At 55.0% G+C, this 26,487-nt stretch overlaps 1 protein-coding gene across 2 annotated transcripts in view; it reads right to left on the bottom strand.

Moving 5' to 3' along the window:
* Positions 1–23,337, bottom strand: part of pus1 (pseudouridine synthase 1) — a 35,503-nt gene extending 12,166 nt beyond the window's left edge. Inside the window, exons 1-2 of one of the 2 annotated variants that reach the window (XM_087999864.1) lie at positions 23,319–23,337; positions 2,262–2,488 (exon numbers count right to left, since the gene is read on the bottom strand). In XM_087999864.1, coding sequence (XP_087855990.1) covers positions 2,262–2,488; positions 23,319–23,322 — 231 coding nt within the window. In that variant the 5' untranslated portion in view covers positions 23,323–23,337. Of the gene's footprint in view, positions 1–2,261; positions 2,489–22,627; positions 22,794–23,318 lie in introns of those variants that run through there. The other variant, XM_087999863.1, reaches the window with a different exon arrangement.
* Positions 23,338–26,487: the final 3,150 nt, after the last annotated feature.

The following is a 26,487-nucleotide window of genomic DNA, read 5'->3' as shown; positions in this document are numbered from 1 at the left end:
GGAAGAGGGCTCTTTCAAATGGACCAAAATGAACTGGAACCAATGACAGACAGGAAACACAGTAATGGAGCATCATGGAGATATTTCAGATGCAGAGTCAGTACATTCCAACACTGGAGACAGTAAAGAGAACCAAACAATGGTCCCTCGATGATGAAGGAGATAGAAAATATCACATAATAAAAAAGAGAAGTGTGTGCACCATATATCAGGAGAATTCTTCAATCAAAAACTATAGATTGAGAGAGAAAACGAAGAGGAAGGTAAGAGGGCAGAGAGAAAATATGACAGGAAAACAGCATTTAGCCTAACAGGGAATTTAAAAATCAGCTTCCTGTATATAAATAGGAAGCAAGTAATAGGAGGTTGTGTACTTCCTTCATTCATGGGTTCTGGGTGTTGCAGGCTAGGTCAGCATTTATTTCCTATCCCTCGTTGCCCAGAGGGAAGTTAAGAGCCAACCACATTGCAATGGGTGTAGAGTCATGTGCAGGCCAAACCAGGTAAGGATGGCAGTTTCCTACCTTGAAGGACATTAGTGAATCAAAGATTTTTACAACACTTGACAACGGTTGCACGTTCACCAGCTTTTTATTCCAGAATTTTAAAATTGAATTCACATTTCTCCATTTGCCAAGGTGGGAGTTGAACCCATGCTGCCAGAACATTAGCCTGGTGTTCTGGATGACTAATCCAGTGACTTTATCACTACAACACCACCTGCCCTGAACAACTCCCACTCGGGACAATGAGGGTGCCTCCATATTCTTAAAATTGACTGTTTCAAGAACACATTTGACAAAAGTATCGCAGAAAAGGCTGGTTAATAACATTGTGGTTGAGTGCTCAATATTGACTTGGATTTTAAAAAAAGTTCAAAACAACAGGAAACAAAAAGCTGTGGAGAATGGTTATTTTTCAGACTGGAGGATTCCTAGACAGTGGTGCTCCCAAAAGGTCAGTGCTGGGACCACTGCTTTTTGACCGACATAAGCTATTTGAGTATATTAAAGTTGTGCACAGAGTAAAATTTCAAAACTTGTGAAAGTTACCAAACTTGGAGGAGTGATAAACAGAGAGGACATTACCAATCAACTACAACAGGACAGCAGCAGGTTGGCGGAATGTGACAAATGGGGAGACGATGTGCGAGAGACAGCGAGACAGAACAGGCAATAGAGATGTAGCAGCCTGGTTCTAAACAGTATTCAGGAACCCAGGCACAGACTTGTATTAATTCTGAAGGTGACAAGACGAGAGAGAGAGCAAGTCAGCAAAGCAAAGGGGATCTCGGGTTTCTTAAATAGAGGTACTGAATACACAATTAGTGAGTTTATGGTGAGCCTTTCTCAAATTCTGGTTCGGCCACAAGTAGAGTACTGCACCTGGCTCTGGTCACTTTAGGAAGGCCAAGAAGGTCTTGGAGAGAGATCTACCCAAATGATTGAAGGGATGAGGGACTTTACTGACAGGGATAGATTGAGGAGGCTGGAGAATTTTATCTTAGAAATACTGAGGCTGAGAGGCAATTTGATTGAGATATACAAGCCTAGACAAGATAGACAAAGCAAAGATGTTCCCATTAGTTGATAGTATAAAGACTAAGGGACACAGCTATAATTTAAACTGGTGTAGGGGATGCAGAGAAACATGCTGTTTACGGGGACAATGGAACAGGAAACAATGAATACTTTCAGGTGGACACTTGCATTAAACAAACTCGCAAAACTCCAGGGATGAAGAGGGGAAATGGGATTGAGCAGACCGGACTGGTCTACAATGAGAAGTATGGATCTAATGCAGCAAGCATCTTGAATGAGTATCTCTACATATTCAATATTTCTGTTTCAGAGGAAGGCCAAGGTAGGGGGAAGTGGAGTGCCCACAATCCCACAGGATGAAAGTTGAGTTTTCGCAGAAAACGAAAGAAGTCTAGTAATTAACGACAGGTACCAGACACAACCCCATGAGAAGTTCAGCTCGCTGCTGCTGTGTGGCGGGACTTACAGCTCACACTACTTCAACAACACACAGCCAATTCTGAACACGCACTGAACTGGAAAGGCAACCTGGAAAATTTCTACAAGCTGCATCGCTCCAGATTATAGCACCGACCCACACGCAGGCCCTTTTTTCCCTTCAATTATTTATCCTCTACCCTTCAGACACTGTACATGGGGAATGGGGGAGGAGGGGGGGTCTGTTACACACTGTACACGGAGAATGGGGAGTGTTACACACTGTATATTGGGGGTGGGTACCTGCATGCCATGGTAGCCTTTCCCAGAGTAGGACAGCAGCAGCACCACCTTCCTCTTGGGGGGTTTCTGATTCACTTCTCCCCCGGGATCCTCCTTTAGCCTCTTCCCGGCGTCAGGCCTCTCCCCGGCCGATAGCTTCCGTTTCCCCAGCTCCTGCTCACCGCAAATCGGCTCCTCCCTGCAGGCCCCAGCCGCTGGAGCTGCCATGGACATGCCCAGCACCAACTCTGTTACACAAACACAGGGGGGAGAGAGAGAGAGGGTCAGTGTTACTGACACACACACACACACACACACGGGAGAGAGGGTCAGTGTTACTGACACACACACACGGGGGGAGAGAGAGAGAGGGTCAGTGTTACTGACACACACACACACACACGGGAGAGAGGGTCAGTGTTACTGACACACACACGGGGGGGGGGAGAGAGGGTCAGTGTTACTGACACACACACGGGGGGGAGAGAGGGTCAGTGTTACTGACACACACACACGGGGGGAGAGAGGGTCAGTGTTACTGACACAGACACGGGGGGGAGGGGAAGAGAGGGTCAGTGTAATTGACACACACACACGAGGGGAGAGGGGAAAGAGGATCAGTGTTACTGACACACACACACGGGGGGAGAGGGTCAGTGTTACTGACACACACACACGGGGGAGAGAGAGGGTCAGTGTTACTGACACACACACACGGGGGAGAGAGAGGGTCAGTGTTACTGACACACACACACGGGGGAGAGAGACGGTCAGTGTTACTGACACATACACACGGGGGGGAAGGGGAAGAGGGTCAGTGTTACTGACACATATAAACGGGGGGAAGAGAGGATCAGTGTTACTGACACACACACGGGGGAAGAGGGTCAGTGTTACTGACACACACATGGGGGGTAGAGGGTCAGTGTTACTGACACACACACGGGGGGGGGGGGGGGGGGAAGAGAGGGTCAGTGTAACTGACACACCGGGGGGGGGGGGGGGAGAAGAGAGAGGGTCAGTGTTACGGACACGCACACACGGGGGGAGAGAGGGTCAGTGTTACTGACACACACACGGGGGGAGAAAGGGTCAGTGTAACTGACACAGACACGGGGGGGGAAAGAGGGTCAGTGTAATTGACACACACACGGGGGGGGGGGGGGGGGAGAGGATCAGTGTTACTGACACACACACGGTGGGGGGGGAGAAAGGGTCAGTGTAACTGACACACACACGGGGGGGGGGAAAGAGAGGGTCAGTGTTACTGACACACACACGGGGGGGGGGGAAGAGGGTCAGTGTTACTGACACACACGGGGGGGGAAGAGGGTCAGTGTTACTGACACACACACGGGGGGAAGAGGGTCAGTGTTACTGACACACACACGAGGGGAAGAGGGTCAGTGTTACTGACACACACGGGGGGGGGGGGGAGAGAGGGTCAGTGTTACACACGGGAGGGAGAGAGGGTCAGTGTTACTGACACACACGGGGGGGGGGGGGGGAAGAGTGGGTCATTGTTACTGACACACACAGGGGGGGAAGAGGGTCAGTGTTACTGACACACACACGGGGGGGGAAGAGGGTCAGTGTTACTGACACACACACGGGGGGGAAGAGGGTCAGTGTGACTTACACACACGGGGGGGGGGAAGAGGGTCAGTGTTACTAACACACACACGGGGGGAAGAGGGTCAGTGTTACTGACACACACACACGGGGAAGAGGGTCAGTGTTACTGACACACACACACGGGGGGAGAGATGGTCAGTGTAACTGACACACACACGGGGGGGGGGGGGAAGAGAGGGTCAGTGTTACTGACTCACACACACACGATGGGAGTGAGGGTCAGTGTTACATATACACACACACAGGGGGAGAGAGGGTCAGTGTTACTGACACACACGGGGGGGGGGGGGAAAGAGGGTCAGTGTTGCTGACACACACACGGGGGGAAGAGGGTCAGTGTTACTGACACACACACACGGGGGGAGAGATGGTCAGTGTAATTGACACACACACGGGGGGGGAAGAGAGGGTCAGTGTTACTTACACACACACGGGTGAGAGAGGGTCAGTGTTACTGACACACACACACTGGGGTAGAGAGGGTCAGTGTTACTGACACACACACACGGGGAGAAGAGGGTCAGTGTTACTGACACACACACACGGGGAGAAGAGGGTCAGTGTTACTGACACACACACGGGTGGGGGAGAGAGGATCAGTGTTACTGACACACACACACGATGGGAGTGAGGGTCAGTGTTACATATACACACACACAGGGGGAGAGAGGGTCAGTGTTACTGACACACACACACGGGGGGGGGGGGGAAGAGGGTCAGTGTTACTAACACACACGGGGGGGGGGGGGGGGAGAGAGAGTCAGTGTTACTGACACACACACACGGGGGGAGAGGGTCAGTGTTACACACGGGGGGGGAGGGGGGGAGAGAGGGTCAGTGTTACTGACACACGGGGGAGAGAGAGGGTCAGTGTTACTGACACACATGGGGGAGAAAGGGTCAGTGTAACTGACACAGACACGGGGGGGGAAAAGAGGGTCAGTGTAATTGACACACACACACGGGGGGGGGGGGGGGGGAGAGGATCAGTGTTACTGACACACACACGGGGGGGGGGAGAAAGGGTCAGTGTAACTGACACAGACACGGGGGGGGAGGGGGGAAGAGAGGGTCAGTGTAATTGACACACACACACACACACGAGGGGAGAGGGGAAAGAGGATCAGTGTTACTGACACACACACGGGGGGGAGAGGGTCAGTGTTACTGACACACACACGGGGGAGAGAGAGGGTCAGTGTTACTGACACATACACACGGGGGGGGGGAAGGGGAAAGAGGGTCAGTGTTACTGACACATATACACGGGGGGAAGAGAGGATCAGTGTTACTGACACACACACGGGGGGAAGAGGGTCAGTGTTACTGACACACACACGGGGGGAGAGAGGGTCAGTGTTACTGACACATATACACGGGGGGAAGAGAGGATCAGTGTTACTGACACACACATGGGGGGAAGAGGGTCAGTGTTACTGACACATACACGGGGGGGGAAAGAGAGGATCAGTGTTACTGACACACACACACACGGGGGGAAGAGGGCCAGTGTTACTGACACACACGGGGGGAAGAGGGTCAGTGTTACTGACACACACACACGGGGGAGAGAGGGTCAGTGTTACTGACACACACGGGGGGGGGGGGAAGAGGGTCAGTGTTACTGACACACACACGGCGGGAGAGAGGATCAGTGTTACTGACACACACACACGGGGGAGAGAGGGTCAGTGTTACTGACACACACACACACGGGGGAGAGAGGGTCAGTGTTACTGACACACACACACACGGGGGAGAGAGGGTCAGTGTTACTGACACACACACACACGGGGGAGAGAGGGTCAGTGTTACTGACACACACACACACGGGGGAGAGAGGGTCAGTGTTACTGACACACACACACACGGGGGAGAGAGGGTCAGTGTTACTGACACACACACACACGGGGGAGAGAGGGTCAGTGTTACTGACACACACACACGGGGGAGAGAGGGTCAGTGTTACTGACACACACACACGGGGGAGAGAGGGTCAGTGTTACTGACACACACACACGGGGGAGAGGGTCAGTGTTACATATACACACACGGGGGGGGAGAGAGGGTCAGTGTTACATATACACACACACAGGGGGCGAAGAGGGTTAGTGTTACTGACACACACAGGGGGAAGAGAGGGTCAGTGCTACTGACACACACACGGGGGGGGGGGGGGGAGAGAGGGTCAGTGTGACTGACACACACACGGGGGGAAGAGGGTCAGTGTTACTGACACACACGGGTGAGAGAGGGTCAGTGTTACTGACACACACACGGGGGGAAGAGGGTCAGTGTTACTGACACATACACACGGGGGGAAGGGGAAGAGGGTCAGTGTTACTGACACACACACGGGGGGAAGAGGGTCAGTGTTACTGACACATACACACGGGGGGAAGGGGAAGAGGGTCAGTGTTACTGACACACACACGGGGGGGGGGGGGGAAGAGAGTGGGTCATTGTTATTGACACACACAGGGGGGAAAGAGGGTCAGTGTTACTGACACACACACGGGGGGGGAAAGAGGGTCAGTGTTACTGACACACACACGGGGGGGAAGAGGGTCAGTGTTACTGACACACACACGGGGGGGAAGAGGGTCAGTGTTACTGACACACACACGGGGGGGAAGAGGGTCAGTGTTACTGACACACACACGGGGGAGAGACGGTCAGTGTAACTGACACACGGGAGAGAGAGGGTCAGTGTTACTGACACACACACGGGGGGGTAGAGAGGGTCAGTGTTACTGACACACACACGGGGGGGAGAGAGGGTCAGTGTTACTGACACACACACGGGGGGGAGAGAGGGTCAGTGTTACTAACACACACGGGGAGGAGAGAGGGTCAGTGTTACATATACACACACACAGGGGGAGAGAGGGTCAGTGTTACTGACACACACGGGGAGGAGAGAGGGTCAGTGTTACTGATACACACACGGGGGGGGAGAGAGGGTCAGTGTTACTGATACACACACGGGGGAGGAGAGAGGGTCAGTGTTACTGACACACACACGGGGGTCAGAAGAGGGACAGTGTAACTGACACACATACACACACGGGGGCGGAAGAGAGGGTCAGTGTTACACACACGGGGGGGGGGGGGGGGGGAGAGAGAGGGTCAGTGTTACTGACACACGCGGGGGGGAGAGAAGGTCAGTGTAACTGACACACACACACACACACAGGGAGGGGAGGGGGTCAGTGTTACTGACACACACACGGGGGAGAGAGGGTCAGTGTTACTGACACAAACACACAGGGGGGAGAGAGGGTCAGTGTTACTGACACACATACAAATGGGAGAGAGGGGGTCGGTGTTACTGACACACACATGGGGGGGGGGGAAGAGAGGGTCAGTGTTACTGACACACACAGATGGGAGAGAGAGGGTCAGTGTCACTGACACACACAGATGGGAGAGAGAGGGTCAGTGTCACTGACACACACACACGGGGGTGGGGGGGGGGAAGTGTGGGTCAATGTTACTGACACACACACGGGGGAGAGAGAGGGTCAGTGTTACTGACACACACACTGGGGTAGAGAGGGTCAGTGTTACTGACACACACACGGGGGGCGGAAAAAGAGAGGGTCAGTGTTACTGACACACATACACGGGGGGGGAAGAGAGGGTCAGTGTTACTGACACACACACATGGGAGGGAGACAGGGTCAGTGTTAACACACGGAGGGGGGAGAAGCGAGAGGGTCAGTGTTACTGACACGCACACGGCGGGGGGAGAGATGGTCAGTGTTACTGACACACACACACACACACACGGGGGGGGGAAGAGGGTCAGTGTTACTAACACACACACACACACACGGGAGAGACAGGGTCAGTGTCACTGACACACACACACGGGGGGGAGAGAGGGTCAGTGTTACACACGGGGGGGGAGAGAGGGTCAGTGTTACTGACACACACACGGGGGGGAAAGAGGGTCAGTGTAACTGACACACACACATGGGGGGGGAGTGAGGGTCAGTGTTACATATACACACACACAGGGGGAGAGAGGGTCAGTGTTACTGACATACACACACACGGGGAGGAGAGAGGGTCAGTGTTACATATACACACACACAGGGGGAGAGAGGGTCAGTGTTACTGACACACACGGGGAGGAGAGAGGGTCAGTGTTACTGATACACACACACACGGGTGGGGGGGGAGGGGAGAGAGGGTCAGTGTTACTGACACACACACAGGGGGGGAAAGAGGGTCAGTGTAACTGACACACACACACACACACACACACACACACACACAGGGGGGGGAGAGAGGGTCAGTGTTACACACACGGGGGGGGAAAGAGAGGGTCAGTGTTACACAGACGGGGGGGGAAGAGAGGGTCAGTGTTACACACGGGGGAAGAGAGGGTCAGTGTAACACACGGGGGGGGGGGGGGAGAGAGGATCAGTGTTACTGACACACACACGAGCGGGGGTGAGAGGGTCAGTGTTACTGACACACACGGGGGGAAAGAGGGTCAGTGTTACTGACACACACACACGGGGGAGAGAGAGGGTCAGTGTTACTGACACACACACGGGGTGGGGGGAAGAGAGAGGGGCAGTGTTACACACACGGGGGTGGGAAGAGAGAGGGTCAGTGTTACACACACTGGGGGGGGGGGAAAGAGAGAGGGTCAGTGTAACACACACGTGAGGGGGGGGAAGAGAGAGGGTCAGTGTTACACACACGTGAGGGGGGGGAAGAGAGAGGGTCAGTGTTACACACACGGGGGGGGAGGGGGGGAAGAGAGGATCAGTGTTACTGACACACACACCGGTGGAGGGGGGGAAAGAGAGGGTCAGTGGTACTGACACACACATGGGGGGGGGGGGGGGGCGAAGAGAGGGTCAGTGTTACTGACACACACACACACACACACACACACACACACACACGGGGGTGGAGAGAGATTGTCAGTGTAACTGACACACACACACCGGGGGAGAGAGGGTCAGTGTTACATATACACACACACAGGGGGAGAGAGGGTCAGTGTTACTGACACACACGGGGAGGAGAGAGGGTCAGTGTTACTGATACACACACGGGGGGGGGGGAGAGAGGGTCAGTGTTACTAACACACACGGGGGGGGAGAGAGGGGGTCAGTGTTACTGACACACACACGGGGGTCGGAAGAGGGACAGTGTAACTGACACACATACACACACGGGGGGGGAAGAGAGGGTCAGTGTTACACACACGGTGGGGGGGGGAAGAGAGAGGGTCAGTGTTACTGACACACACAGGGGGGGAGAGAAGGTCAGTGTAACTGACACACACACAGACACGGGGATGGAGAGAGAGGGTCAGTGTAACTGACACACACACACACAGGGAGGGGAGAGGGTCAGTGTTACTGACACACACACGGGGGAGAGAGGGTCAGTGTTACTGACACAAACACACGGGGTGGAGAGGGGGTCAGTGTTACTGACACACACACAAATGGGAGAGAGAGGGTCGGTGTTACTGACACACACATGGGGGGGGGGGGGAAGAGAGGGTCAGTGTTACTGACACACACAGATGGGAGAGAGAGGGTCAGTGTCACTGACACACACAGATGGGAGAGAGAGGGTCAGTGTCACTGACACACACACATGGGGGTGGGGGGGGGAAATGTGGGTCAATGTTACTGACACACACACGGGGGAGAGAGAGGGTCAGTGTTACTGACACACACAGGGGGGGGGAAAAAGAGAGGGTCAGTGTTACTGACACACATACACAGGGGGGAGAGAGGGTCAGTGTTACTGACACACACAGATGGGAGAGAGACAGGGTCAGTGTTACACACACGGAGGGGGGAGAAGCGAGAGGGTCAGTGTTACTGACACGCACACGGGGTGGGAGAGATGGTCAGTGTTACTGACACACACACACACACAGGGGGGGGAAAGAGGGTCAGTGTTACTAACACACACGGGGGCAGAGAGAGGGTCAGTGTTACTGACACACACACACGAGAGAGACAGGGTCAGTGTCACTGACACACACACATGGGGGGGAGAGAGGGTCAGTGTTACACACGGGGGGGGGGGGAGAGAGAGTCAGTGTTACTGACACACACACACGGGAGGGGGAGAGGGTCAGTGTTACACACGGGGGGGGGAGAGAGGGTCAGTGTTACTGACACACACACACGGGGGGGAGTGAGGGTCAGTGTTACATATACACACACACAGGGGGAGAGAGGGTCAGTGTTACTGACATACACACACACGGGGGAAGAGAGGGTCAGTGTTACTGACATACACACACACGGGGGAAGAGAGGGTCAGTGTTACACACACGGGGGAAGAGAGGGTCAGTGTTACACACACGGGGGAAGAGAGGGTCAGTGTAACACATGGGGGGGGGGGGAGAGAGAGGATCAGTGTTACTGACACACACAGATGGGAGAGAGACAGGGTCAGTGTTACACACACGGAGGGGGGAGAAGCGAGAGGGTCAGTGTTACTGACACGCACACGGGGTGGGAGAGATGGTCAGTGTTACTGACACACACACACACACAGGGGGGGGAAAGAGGGTCAGTGTTACTAACACACACGGGGGCAGAGAGAGGGTCAGTGTTACTGACACACACACACGAGAGAGACAGGGTCAGTGTCACTGACACACACACATGGGGGGGAGAGAGGGTCAGTGTTACACACGGGGGGGGGGAGAGAGAGTCAGTGTTACTGACACACACACACGGGAGGGGGAGAGGGTCAGTGTTACACACGGGGGGGGGGGGGGGAGAGAGGGTCAGTGTTACTGACACACACACACGGGGGGGAGTGAGGGTCAGTGTTACATATACACACACACAGGGGGAGAGAGGGTCAGTGTTACTGACATACACACACACGGGGGAAGAGAGGGTCAGTGTTACTGACATACACACACACGGGGGAAGAGAGGGTCAGTGTTACACACACGGGGGAAGAGAGGGTCAGTGTTACACACACGGGGGAAGAGAGGGTCAGTGTAACACATGGGGGGGGGGGGGAGAGAGAGGATCAGTGTTACTGACACACACACGAGCGGGGGTGAGAGGGTCAGTGTTACTGACACACACGGGGGAGAGAGAGGGTCAGTGTTACTGACACACACACACACGGGGGTGGGAAGAGAGAGGGTCAGTGTTACACACACTGGGGGGGGGGGGGGAGAGAGAGGGTCAGTGTAACACACACGTGAGGGGGGGGAAGAGAGAGGGTCAGTGTTACACACACGGGGGGGGAGGGGGGGAAGAGAGGATCAGTGTTACTGACACACACCGGGGGAGGGGGGGAAAGAGAGGGTCAGTGGTACTGACACACACAGATGGGAGAGAGAGGGTCAGTGTCACTGACACACACAGATGGGAGAGAGAGGGTCAGTGTCACTGACACACACACACGGGGATGGGGGGGGAAGTGTGGGTCAATGTTACTGACACACACACGGGGGAGAGAGAGGGTCAGTGTTACTGACACACACACACTGGGGTAGAGAGGGTCAGTGTTACTGACACACACACGGGGGGGGGAAAAAGAGAGGGTCAGTGTTACTGACACACATACACAGGGGGGGAGAGAGGGTCAGTGTTACTGACACACATACACAGGGGGGGAGAGAGGGTCAGTGTTACTGACACACACACATGGGAGGGAGACAGGGTCAGTGTTAAACACACGGAGGGGGGAGAAGCGAGAGGGTCAGTGTTACTGACACGTACACGGGGGGGGAGAGATGGTCAGTGTTACTGACACACACACACACACGGGGGGGGAAGAGGGTCAGTGTTACTAACACACACACACACACACGGGAGAGACAGGGTCAGTGTCACTGACACACACACACACACGGGGGGGGAGAGAGGGTCAGTGTTACACACGGGGGGGGGAGAGAGGGTCAGTGTTACACACGGGGGGGGAGAGAGGGTCAGTGTTACTGACACACACACGGGGGGGGAAAGAGGGTCAGTGTAACTGACACACACACACGGGGGGGGGAGTGAGGGTCAGTGTTACATATACACACACACAGGGGGAGAGAGGGTCAGTGTTACTGACATACACACACACGGGGAGGAGAGAGGGTCAGTGTTACATATACACACACACAGGGGGAGAGAGGGTCAGTGTTACTGACACACACGGGGAGGAGAGAGGGTCAGTGTTACTGATACACACACACACGGGTGGGGGGGGAGGGGAGAGAGGGTCAGTGTTACTGACACACACACAGGGGGGGAAAGAGGGTCAGTGTAACTGACACACACACACACACACACACACACACACACACACACACACACAGGGGGGGAGAGAGGGTCAGTGTTACACACACGGGGGGGGGAAGAGAGGGTCAGTGTTACACAGACGGGGGGGGAAGAGAGGGTCAGTGTTACACACGGGGGAAGAGAGGGTCAGTGTAACACACGGGGGGGGGGGGAGAGAGGATCAGTGTTACTGACACACACACGAGCGGGGGTGAGAGGGTCAGTGTTACTGACACACACGGGGGGAAAGAGGGTCAGTGTTACTGACACACACACACGGGGGAGAGAGAGGGTCAGTGTTACTGACACACACACGGGGGGGGGGAAGAGAGAGGGGCAGTGTTACACACACGGGGGTGGGAAGAGAGAGGGTCAGTGTTACACACACTGGGGGGGGGGGAAAGAGAGAGGGTCAGTGTAACACACACGTGAGGGGGGGGAAGAGAGAGGGTCAGTGTTACACACACGGGGGGGGAGGGGGGGAAGAGAGGATCAGTGTTACTGACACACACACCGGTGGAGGGGGGGATAGAGAGGGTCAGTGGTACTGACACACACATGGGGGGGGGGGGCGAAGAGAGGGTCAGTGTTACTGACACACACACACACACACACACACACGGGGGTGGAGAGAGATTGTCAGTGTAACTGACACACACACACCGGGGGAGAGAGGGTCAGTGTTACATATACACACACACAGGGGGAGAGAGGGTCAGTGTTACTGACACACACGGGGAGGAGAGAGGGTCAGTGTTACTGATACACACACGGGGGGGGGAGAGAGAGGGTCAGTGTTACTAACACACACGGGGGGGGAGAGAGGGGGTCAGTGTTACTGACACACACACGGGGGTCGGAAGAGGGACAGTGTAACTGACACACATACACACACGGGGGGGGAAGAGAGGGTCAGTGTTACACACACGGTGGGGGGGGGAAGAGAGAGGGTCAGTGTTACTGACACACACAGGGGGGGAGAGAAGGTCAGTGTAACTGACACACACACACACACGGGGATGGAGAAAGAGGGTCAGTGTAACTGACACACACACACACAGGGAGGGGAGAGGGTCAGTGTTACTGACACACACACGGGGGAGAGAGGGTCAGTGTCACTGACACACACAGATGGGAGAGAGAGGGTCAGTGTCACTGACACACACACATGGGGGTGGGGGGGGGAAATGTGGGTCAATGTTACTGACACACACACGGGGGAGAGAGAGGGTCAGTGTTACTGACACACACGGGGGGGGGGGAAAAAGAGAGGGTCAGTGTTACTGACACACATACACAGGGGGGGAGAGAGGGTCAGTGTTACTGACACACACAGATGGGAGAGAGACAGGGTCAGTGTTACACACACGGAGGGGGGAGAAGCGAGAGGGTCAGTGTTACTGACACGCACACGGGGTGGGAGAGATGGTCAGTGTTACTGACACACACACACACACAGGGGGGGGAAAGAGGGTCAGTGTTACTAACACACACGGGGGCAGAGAGAGGGTCAGTGTTACTGACACACACACACGAGAGAGACAGGGTCAGTGTCACTGACACACACACATGGGGGGGAGAGAGGGTCAGTGTTACACACGGGGGGGGGGGGGAGAGAGAGTCAGTGTTACTGACACACACACACGGGAGGGGGAGAGGGTCAGTGTTACACACGGGGGGGGGGGAGAGAGGGTCAGTGTTACTGACACACACACACGGGGGGGAGTGAGGGTCAGTGTTACATATACACACACACAGGGGGAGAGAGGGTCAGTGTTACTGACATACACACACACGGGGGAAGAGAGGGTCAGTGTTACTGACATACACACACACGGGGGAAGAGAGGGTCAGTGTTACACACACGGGGGAAGAGAGGGTCAGTGTTACACACACGGGGGAAGAGAGGGTCAGTGTAACGCATGGGGGGGGGGGAGAGAGAGGATCAGTGTTACTGACACACACACGAGCGGGGGTGAGAGGGTCAGTGTTACTGACACACACGGGGGAGAGAGAGGGTCAGTGTTACTGACACACACACACACGGGGGTGGGAAGAGAGAGGGTCAGTGTTACACACACTGGGGGGGGGGGGGGGAGAGAGAGGGTCAGTGTAACACACACGTGAGGGGGGGGAAGAGAGAAGGTCAGTGTTACACACACGGGGGGGGAGGGGGGGAAGAGAGGATCAGTGTTACTGACACACACCGGGGGAGGGGGGGAAAGAGAGGGTCAGTGGTACTGACACACACCGGGGGAGGGGGGGAAAGAGAGGGTCAGTGGTACTGACACACACAGATGGGAGAGAGAGGGTCAGTGTCACTGACACACACAGATGGGAGAGAGAGGGTCAGTGTCACTGACACACACACACGGGGATGGGGGGGGAAGTGTGGGTCAATGTTACTGACACACACACGGGGGAGAGAGAGGGTCAGTGTTACTGACACACACACACTGGGGTAGAGAGGGTCAGTGTTACTGACACACACACGGGGGGGGGAAAAAGAGAGGGTCAGTGTTACTGACACACATACACAGGGGGGGAGAGAGGGTCAGTGTTACTGACACACATACACAGGGGGGGAGAGAGGGTCAGTGTTACTGACACACACACATGGGAGGGAGACAGGGTCAGTGTTAAACACACGGAGGGGGGAGAAGCGAGAGGGTCAGTGTTACTGACACGTACACGGGGGGGGGGAGAGATGGTCAGTGTTACTGACACACACACACACACACGGGGGGGGAAGAGGGTCAGTGTTACTAACACACACACACACACACGGGAGAGACAGGGTCAGTGTCACTGACACACACACACACGGGGGGGGGGAGAGAGGGTCAGTGTTACACACGGGGGGGGGAGAGAGGGTCAGTGTTACACACGGGGGGGGGAGAGAGGGTCAGTGTTACACACGGGGGGGGAGAGAGGGTCAGTGTTACTGACACACACACGGGGGGGGAAAGAGGGTCAGTGTAACTGACACACACACACGGGGGGGGGAGTGAGGGTCAGTGTTACATATACACACACACAGGGGGAGAGAGGGTCAGTGTTACTGACATACACACACACGGGGAGGAGAGAGGGTCAGTGTTACATATACACACACACAGGGGGAGAGAGGGTCAGTGTTACTGACACACACGGGGAGGAGAGAGGGTCAGTGTTACTGATACACACACACACGGGTGGGGGGGGGAGGGGAGAGAGGGTCAGTGTTACTGACACACACACAGGGGGGGAAAGAGGGTCAGTGTAACTGACACACACACACACACACACACACACACAGGGGGGGAGAGAGGGTCAGTGTTACACACACGGGGGGGGGAAGAGAGGGTCAGTGTTACACAGACGGGGGGGGAAGAGAGGGTCAGTGTTACACACGGGGGAAGAGAGGGTCAGTGTAACACACGGGGGGGGGGGAGAGAGGATCAGTGTTACTGACACACACACGAGCGGGGGTGAGAGGGTCAGTGTTACTGACACACACGGGGGGAAAGAGGGTCAGTGTTACTGACACACACACACGGGGGAGAGAGAGGGTCAGTGTTACTGACACACACACGGGGGGGGGGGGAAGAGAGAGGGGCAGTGTTACACACACGGGGGTGGGAAGAGAGAGGGTCAGTGTTACACACACTGGGGGGGGGGGAAAGAGAGAGGGTCAGTGTAACACACACGTGAGGGGGGGGAAGAGAGAGGGTCAGTGTTACACACACGGGGGGGGAGGGGGGGAAGAGAGGATCAGTGTTACTGACACACACACCGGTGGAGGGGGGGATAGAGAGGGTCAGTGGTACTGACACACACATGGGGGGGAGGGGCGAAGAGAGGGTCAGTGTTACTGACACACACACACACACACACACACGGGGGTGGAGAGAGATTGTCAGTGTAACTGACACACACACACCGGGGGAGAGAGGGTCAGTGTCACTGACACACACACACGGGGGTGGGGGGGGAAGTGTGGGTCAATGTTACTGACACACACACGGGGGAGAGAGAGGGTCAGTGTTACTGACACACACACACTGGGGTAGAGAGGGTCAGTGTTACTGACACACACACGGGGGGGGGAAAAAGAGAGGGTCAGTGTTACTGACACACATACACAGGGGGGGAGAGAGGGTCAGTGTTACTGACACACATACACAGGGGGGGAGAGAGGGTCAGTGTTACTGACACACACACATGGGAGGGAGACAGGGTCAGTGTTAAACACACGGAGGGGGGAGAAGCGAGAGGGTCAGTGTTACTGACACGTACACGGGGGGGGGAGAGATGGTCAGTGTTACTGACACACACACACACACGGGGGGGGAAGAGGGTCAGTGTTACTAACACACACACACACACACGGGAGAGACAGGGTCAGTGTCACTGACACACACACACACACGGGGGGGAGAGAGGGTCAGTGTTACACACGGGGGGGGGAAGAGAGGGTCAGTGTTACACACGGGGGGGGAGAGAGGGTCAGTGTTACTGACACACACACGGGGGGGAAAGAGGGTCAGTGTAACTGACACACACACACGGGGGGGGGGGAGTGAGGGTCAGTGTTACATATACACACACACAGGGGGAGAGAGGGTCAGTGTTACTGACATACACACACACGGGGAGGAGAGAGGGTCAGTGTTACATATACACACACACAGGGGGAGAGAGGGTCAGTGTTACTGACACACACGGGGAGGAGAGAGGGTCAGTGTTACTGATACACACACACACGGGTGGGGGGGGAGGGGAGAGAGGGTCAGTGTTACTGACACACACACAGGGGGGGAAAGAGGGTCAGTGTAACTGACACACACACACACACACACACACACACACACACACACACACACACACAGGGGGGGAGAGAGGGTCAGTGTTACACACACGGGGGGGGAAAGAGAGGGTCAGTGTTACACAGACGGGGGGGGAAGAGAGGGTCAGTGTTACACACGGGGGAAGAGAGGGTCAGTGTAACACACGGGGGGGGGGGGGGGGAGAGAGGATCAGTGTTACTGACACACACACGAGCGGGGGTGAGAGGGTCAGTGTTACTGACACACACGGGGGGAAAGAGGGTCAGTGTTACTGACACACACACACGGGGGAGAGAGAGGGTCAGTGTTACTGACACACACACGGGGGGGGGGAAGAGAGAGGGGCAGTGTTACACACACGGGGGTGGGAAGAGAGAGGGTCAGTGTTACACACACTGGGGGGGGGGGGAAAGAGAGAGGGTCAGTGTAACACACACGTGAGGGGGGGGAAGAGAGAGGGTCAGTGTTACACACACGGGGGGGGGGAGGGGGGGGAAGAGAGGATCAGTGTTACTGACACACACACCGGTGGAGGGGGGGAAAGAGAGGGTCAGTGGTACTGACACACACACACACACACACACACGGGGGAGAGAGGGTCAGTGTTACTGACACACACACACACGGGGGTGGAGAGAGATTGTCAGTGTAACTGACACACACACACCGGGGGAGAGAGGGTCAGTGTTACATATACACACACACAGGGGGAGAGAGGGTCAGTGTTACTGACACACACGGGGAGGAGAGAGGGTCAGTGTTACTGATACACACACGGGGAGGGGAGAGAGGGTCAGTGTTACTAACACACACGGGGGGGGAGAGAGGGGGTCAGTGTTACTGACACACACACGGGGGTCGGAAGAGGGACAGTGTAACTGACACACATACACACACGGGGGGGGAAGAGAGGGTCAGTGTTACACACACGGGGGGGGGGGAAGAGAGAGGGTCAGTGTTACTGACACACACAGGGGGGGAGAGAAGGTCAGTGTTACTAACACACACGGGGGGGGAGAGAGGGGGTCAGTGTTACTGACACACACACGGGGGTCGGAAGAGGGACAGTGTAACTGACACACATACACACACGGGGGGGGAAGAGAGGGTCAGTGTTACACACACGGGGGGGGGGAAGAGAGAGGGTCAGTGTTACTGACACAAACACACGGGGGGGAGAGAGGGTCAGTGTAACTGACACACACACACACAGGGAGGGGAGAGGGTCAGTGTTACTGACACACACACGGGGGAGAGAGGGTCAGTGTTACTGACACAAACACACGGGGGGGAGAGAGGGTCAGTGTTACTGACACACACACAAATGGGAGAGAGAGGGTCGGTGTTACTGACACACACATGGGGGGGGGGGGGGAAGAGAGGGTCAGTGTTACTGACACACACAGATGGGAGAGAGAGGGTCAGTGTCACTGACACACACAGATGGGAGAGAGAGGGTCAGTGTCACTGACACACACACACGGGGGTGGGGGGGGGAAGTGTGGGTCAATGTTACTGACACACACACGGGGGAGAGAGAGGGTCAGTGTTACTGACACACACACACTGGGGTAGAGAGGGTCAGTGTTACTGACACACACACGGGGGGGGGAAAAAGAGAGGGTCAGTGTTACTGACACACATACACGGGGGGGGAAGAGAGGGTCAGTGTTACTGACACACACACATGGGAGGGAGACAGGGTCAGTGTTAAACACACGGAGGGGGGAGAAGCGAGAGGGTCAGTGTTACTGACACGCACACACACGCGGGGGGGGAAGAGGGTCAGTGTTACTAACACACACACACACACACGGGGGGGGGGAAGAGGGTCAGTGTTACTAACACACACACACACACGGGAGAGACAGGGTCAGTGTCACTGACACACACACACGGGGGGGAGAGAGGGTCAGTGTTACACACGGGGGGGGGAGAGAGGGTCAGTGTTACTGACACACACACGGGGGGGAAAGAGGGTCAGTGTAACTGACACACACACATGGGGGGGGAGTGAGGGTCAGTGTTACATATACACACACACAGGGGGAGAGAGGGTCAGTGTTACTGACATACACACACACGGGGAGGAGAGAGGGTCAGTGTTACATATACACACACACAGGGGGAGAGAGGGTCAGTGTTACTGACACACACGGGGAGGAGAGAGGGTCAGTGTTACTGATACACACACACACGGGTGGGGGGGGAGGGGAGAGAGGGTCAGTGTTACTGACACACACACAGGGGGGGAAAGAGGGTCAGTGTAACTGACACACACACACACACACACACACACACACACAGGGGGGGAGAGAGGGTCAGTGTTACACACACGGGGGAAGAGAGGGTCAGTGTAACACACGGGGGGGGGGGGGGAGAGAGGATCAGTGTTACTGACACACACACGAGCGGGGGTGAGAGGGTCAGTGTTACTGACACACACGGGGGGAAAGAGGGTCAGTGTTACTGACACACACACACGGGGGAGAGAGAGGGTCAGTGTTACTGACACACACACGGGGGGGGGGAAGAGAGAGGGGCAGTGTTACACACACGGGGGTGGAAAGAGAGAGGGTCAGTGTAACACACACGTGAGGGGGGGGAAGAGAGAGGGTCAGTGTTACACACACGGGGGGGGAGGGGGGGAAGAGAGGATCAGTGTTACTGACACACACACCGGTGGAGGGGGGGATAGAGAGGGTCAGTGGTACTGACACACACATGGGGGGGGGGGGGGCGAAGAGAGGGTCAGTGTTACTGACACACACACACACACACACACACACACACACACGGGGGTGGAGAGAGATTGTCAGTGTAACTGACACACACACACCGGGGGAGAGAGGGTCAGTGTTACATATACACACACACAGGGGGAGAGAGGGTCAGTGTTACTGACACACACGGGGAGGAGAGAGGGTCAGTGTTACTGATACACACACGGGGGGGGGGGAGAGAGGGTCAGTGTTACTAACACACACGGGGGGGGAGAGAGGGGGTCAGTGTTACTGACACACACACGGGGGTCGGAAGAGGGACAGTGTAACTGACACACATACACACACGGGGGGGGAAGAGAGGGTCAGTGTTACACACACGGTGGGGGGGGGAAAGAGAGAGGGTCAGTGTTACTGACACACACAGGGGGGGAGAGAAGGTCAGTGTAACTGACACACACACACACACGGGGATGGAGAGAGAGGGTCAGTGTAACTGACACACACACACACAGGGAGGGGAGAGGGTCAGTGTTACTGACACACACACGGGGGAGAGAGGGTCAGTGTTACTGACACAAACACACGGGGTGGAGAGGGGGTCAGTGTTACTGACACACACACAAATGGGAGAGAGAGGGTCGGTGTCACTGACACACACATGGGGGGGGGGGAAGAGAGGGTCAGTGTTACTGACACACACAGATGGGAGAGAGAGGGTCAGTGTCACTGACACACACAGATGGGAGAGAGAGGGTCAGTGTCACTGACACACACACATGGGGGTGGGGGGGGAAATGTGGGTCAATGTTACTGACACACACACGGGGGAGAGAGAGGGTCAGTGTTACTGACACACACAGGGGGGGGGGGAAAAGAGAGGGTCAGTGTTACTGACACACATACACAGGGGGGGAGAGAGGGTCAGTGTTACTGACACACACAGATGGGAGAGAGACAGGGTCAGTGTTACACACACGGAGGGGGGAGAAGCGAGAGGGTCAGTGTTACTGACACGCACACGGGGTGGGAGAGATGGTCAGTGTTACTGACACACACACACACACGGGGGGGGAAAGAGGGTCAGTGTTACTAACACACACGGGGGCAGAGAGAGGGTCAGTGTTACTGACACACACACACGAGAGAGACAGGGTCAGTGTCACTGACACACACACATGGGGGGGAGAGAGGGTCAGTGTTACACACGGGGGGGGGGGGAGAGAGAGTCAGTGTTACTGACACACACACACGGGAGGGGGAGAGGGTCAGTGTTACACACGGGGGGGGGGGGAGAGAGGGTCAGTGTTACTGACACACACACACGGGGGGGAGTGAGGGTCAGTGTTACATATACACACACACAGGGGGAGAGAGGGTCAGTGTTACTGACATACACACACACGGGGGAAGAGAGGGTCAGTGTTACACACACGGGGGAAGAGAGGGTCAGTGTTACACACACGGGGGAAGAGAGGGTCAGTGTAACACATGGGGGGGGGGGAGAGAGGATCAGTGTTACTGACACACACACGAGCGGGGGTGAGAGGGTCAGTGTTACTGACACACACGGGGGAGAGAGAGGGTCAGTGTTACTGACACACACACACACGGGGGTGGGAAGAGAGAGGGTCAGTGTTACACACACTGGGGGGGGGGGGGGAGAGAGAGGGTCAGTGTAACACACACGTGAGGGGGGGGAAGAGAGAGGGTCAGTGTTACACACACGGGGGGGGAGGGGGGGAAGAGAGGATCAGTGTTACTGACACACACCGGGGGAGGGGGGGAAAGAGAGGGTCAGTGGTACTGACACACACAGATGGGAGAGAGAGGGTCAGTGTCACTGACACACACAGATGGGAGAGAGAGGGTCAGTGTCACTGACACACACACACGGGGGTGGGGGGGGAAGTGTGGGTCAATGTTACTGACACACACACGGGGGAGAGAGAGGGTCAGTGTTACTGACACACACACACTGGGGTAGAGAGGGTCAGTGTTACTGACACACACACGGGGGGGGGAAAAAGAGAGGGTCAGTGTTACTGACACACATACACAGGGGGGGAGAGAGGGTCAGTGTTACTGACACACATACACAGGGGGGGAGAGAGGGTCAGTGTTACTGACACACACACATGGGAGGGAGACAGGGTCAGTGTTAAACACACGGAGGGGGGAGAAGCGAGAGGGTCAGTGTTACTGACACGTACACGGGGGGGGGAGAGATGGTCAGTGTTACTGACACACACACACACACGGGGGGGGAAGAGGGTCAGTGTTACTAACACACACACACACACACGGGAGAGACAGGGTCAGTGTCACTGACACACACACACACACGGGGGGGAGAGAGGGTCAGTGTTACACACGGGGGGGGGGAGAGAGGGTCAGTGTTACACACGGGGGGGGAGAGAGGGTCAGTGTTACTGACACACACACGGGGGGGAAAGAGGGTCAGTGTAACTGACACACACACACGGGGGGGGGGGAGTGAGGGTCAGTGTTACATATACACACACACAGGGGGAGAGAGGGTCAGTGTTACTGACATACACACACACGGGGAGGAGAGAGGGTCAGTGTTACATATACACACACACAGGGGGAGAGAGGGTCAGTGTTACTGACACACACGGGGAGGAGAGAGGGTCAGTGTTACTGATACACACACACACGGGTGGGGGGGGAGGGGAGAGAGGGTCAGTGTTACTGACACACACACAGGGGGGGAAAGAGGGTCAGTGTAACTGACACACACACACACACACACAGGGGGGGAGAGAGGGTCAGTGTTACACACACGGGGGGGGGGGGGGGGTTACGGCCCCGAGTTCAGGTACCGTCCCTCCCGAGGATACAGCAATGCAGAGCCCGCCCGCCCGGGGCTCCGTGTCCCCCACACTCACCTCCCGCAGGCCCAGGCCCAGCCCCGGCTCCGGGATCGGCTACAGGCCCAACTCCAGCCGCAGGCCCCGCCCGGGCCCGGGCCCCGCGCCCTCCCGCTCCCGGAAACAGCGGCGCCAGAGCCGGCCAGAGCCGCCTCAGCATCGGCCGGCTCACACTCACTCACACCCGCTCACACTCACTCACTCCCGGCTCACACCCGCTCACACCTCACACTCACTCACTCCCGCTCACACTCACTCCCGGCTCACACTCACTCACACCCGCTCACACTCACTCACTCCCGGCTCACACCCGCTCACACCCGCTCACACTCACTCACTCCCGGCTCACACCCGCTCACACCTCACACTCACTCACTCCCGCTCACACTCACTCCCGGCTCACACTCACTCACACCCGGCTCACACTCACTCCCGCTCACACTCACTCCCGGCTCACACTCACTCACACCCGGCTCACACCCGCTCACACACACCCGGCTCACACTCACTCACACCCGGCTCACACTCACTCCCGCTCACACTCACTCCCGGCTCACGCTCACCCGGCTCAGAGTCACACGTGTGGCAGCTCACATTAGGTGAACTCACTGTGGAATGGAGTAACTCCTGCACACACACACACTCACTCACTCACCCACCCACCCACAGCAGCTGGGGTCCCTGAACCCACACAAGGTATAACACCTACCCATTTACCTCCTCCCTCCTCAGAACCCAAACACACTGCCCAGTGAAGCAGCACTTTATCTGCACTTCACTCAATCTGCTGCTGACAATGTGGTCTCCCCTACACCGGGGACATGAAATGCAGACTGGCTCACTGCTTTGCAGGACACCCACATTCTGCATCCTGCAAAAATGACCCTGAGCTTCCAGTTGCCTCTCCCATCCCATCCTGTTCCCTGGTCAACATCTCTGTCTCAGGCTCACTCCAGTGAAGCTCAACGCTAACTGGAAGAACAGCACCTCATTTTCCACTTGGGAACTCTGCAGCCCTCTGAACTCAATATCAAGTTCAATAACTTTAAAGCCTGATTCCATTCCCCGTGTTTTTTACCCACCTTCATACCCGGTCCTGTCATGATATGGATTACTTTAAACACAGCCTACCCATTTGCTGCTACCCTCAATTTCTCATTATCACTTGTTCAGCTATGTCTTCTGTCCTGGCTTATTACCAATATTCTTATCGTTTATTTACACCTTTCATCTCTTTGTCTCCACCTACCCACTCACCTCTTCCCAAAACCCCAGCCCCATCTTCAACATAAATACCATCACTTCCAAACTACTAGCTGTTCTGGTAAAGAGTCACTGGACCTGAAATGTTAACCCTGCTTTCTCCCCAAGATGCTGCCAAACCTGCTAAGTTGTCCCAGCAATTTCTGTTTTTGACTTGGTGTGAAATTTACTCTCACATGGAGTAAGATGCTCACACAGAGGGTAGTTCACACTCACTCACATGGAGTTACTCGCACAGAGAAATACACACTCACACATAGAGCAATTGACATGCAACAACTCACGCATGGGACAAATCAGTCACTAACCCAAGATCTGCCCTTATCAAACATCAGAGGGACAGTCAGAGCAGAGAAGCAGGTCATCAGCCCTCTCACATTGCCAACTGATTAAATATATTCCTCGATCTTCATCACATGGTATCCCACATTCCACAGTCATCTCATCCATCCTTGAGATGCACTGCCTTCCTACATCAATCAGGAAGCAAAAAGATGTATTACCCAATTGATTAGATTCCCTACAGTGCAGAAACAGGCCCTTCGGCCCAACTAGTCCACACCGACCCTCTAAAGAGTCACCCGTCTGGATGATATCTGACAGCCAACAGTTTCTATCCAATTTTTAATATTTTGTATCAGATAAGAGAAGTCATAGCATCATACAGCATGGAAACAGATCCTTCTGTCCAACCAGTCCATGCTGAAGATAATCCCAAACCAAACTAGTCCCACCTGCCTGCTCCTGGCCCATAACGCTCCAAACTTTTCCTACTCACACAGTTATCGGAGTGTCTTTTAAATGTTGTAACCGTGCCCAAATCCACCAATTCCTAGGAAGTTCATTCCACATGCGAACCACCCTCTGTAAAAAATTTGCTCTTCATGTTTTCTTTAAATCTCTCTTCTCCCACCTTAAAAATGTGCCCTGTAGTCTTGAAATCCCCATCCTAGGGAAAAGACAACTACCATTAATTCTATATCCTCATGATTTTATAAATCTCTGTAAGATCATATTTTAATGTCCTGCGCTCCAGTGAAAAAAGTCCCTGTCCAACCTTTGTTAATAACTCAAACCTTCCATACCCGGCAATGTCCTGGTAAACCTCTTCTGAGCCCTTAATAATATCTTTCCTATAACAGGGCGACCAGAACCCTAACTCTGTCCCTTCCTGCCCCACTCTGTATACTGTTATCGAAATAGCTCAAAGAGAGTAACAATCATTTGATTTTTCTCCACGCAGTAATGTTCTGGAGATTGGCCTTCCACTTCTGGAGACTCCAGATCAATTCTCAAGGATTAGCAACCCAGCCCCCATGCACATTGCAGCTCTTTGCAAGAGCAACCCACCTGGACCCACTCCCACCGCCCTGCTGATATCTTTCCCTTTGAATAATTATCCAATTCCTTTTTAAAAGGTACCACTCAATCTGCGTCCAGTGCCCTCCCAAGCATATTCATTTCAGAGAAGTATATTCCAATAAAGAAAGGGTAAACAAAACACTGGTGAGAGTCTGTCGATGATTAAATACAGAAAGGCTGAAGAACAAAGAAAATTACAGCAGAGGAACAGGTTCTTCAGCCCTCCAAGCCTGCGCTGATTCAGCTCCTCTATCTAAACTTGTCACCTATTTTCTAAGGATCTGAATCCCTTTGCTCCCTGTCCATTCATGTATTTTCTAGATACATCTTAAATGATGCTATCGTTCCTGCCCCATCACCTCCGCTGGCAACGCATTCCAGGCAACCACCACTTTCTGCATGAAGACTTTTCGCCATATGTCTCCCCAAAACGTTTCCCCTCTCACTTCGAACTCGTGATCCCGAGTAATTGAGTCCCCCCCTCTGGAAAAAAGCTTCTTGCTATCCACCCTGTCTATACCCCTCATGATTTTATAAGCCTCAAACAGGTTTCCCCCCCCCCCCCACCCCCAACCTCCTTCTTTCTAATGAAAATAATCCTAATCTACGCTACGTCTCTTCATAGCTAGCACCCTCCATAGCAGGTAACATCCTGGTGAACCTCCTCTGCACCCTTTCCAAAGCATTCACATCCTTTTGGTAATGTGGCGACCAGAACTGTACACAGTATTCCAAGTGTGGCCGAACTAAAGTCCTATACAACTGTAACATGACCTGCTGACTCTTGTACTCAATACCCCTTACGATGAAGGAAAGTATGCCGTATGCCTTCTTGACCACTCTATCGACCAGTGTTGCCACCTTCAGGGAATAATGGACCTGAACACATAGATCTCTCTGTACATCAGTGGACCTTTCCATTTACCGTATAGTTCGCTCTTGAATTGCATCTTCCAAAATGCTTCACCTCGCATTTGTCTGGATTGAATTCCATCTGCCATTTCTCTGCCCAACTGTCCAATCTGTCTATATTCTGCTGTATTCTCTGACAGTTCCCTTCACTATCTGCTATTCCACCAATCTTAGTGTAATCTGCAAACTTGCTAATGAAGTAACCTATACTTCCTCCAAATTATTTATGTATACCACAAACAACAGTGGTCCCAGCGTGGATCTCTGTGGGACACCATTGGTCACACATCTCCATTTTGAGAAGCTCCTATCCACTACTACTCTCTATCTCCCGCTGCCCA

The sequence above is a fragment of the Chiloscyllium plagiosum genome, unplaced genomic scaffold (genome assembly GCF_037043375.1).
Source record: "Chiloscyllium plagiosum isolate Xiang-an unplaced genomic scaffold, Cpla_swu_hap1 HiC_scaffold_24, whole genome shotgun sequence".
NCBI classification, from domain to species: Eukaryota; Metazoa; Chordata; class Chondrichthyes; order Orectolobiformes; family Hemiscylliidae; genus Chiloscyllium; species Chiloscyllium plagiosum.
The sequence above is the reverse complement of the archived record's forward strand: the minus strand, read 5'-3'. Positions and strand labels throughout refer to the sequence as shown.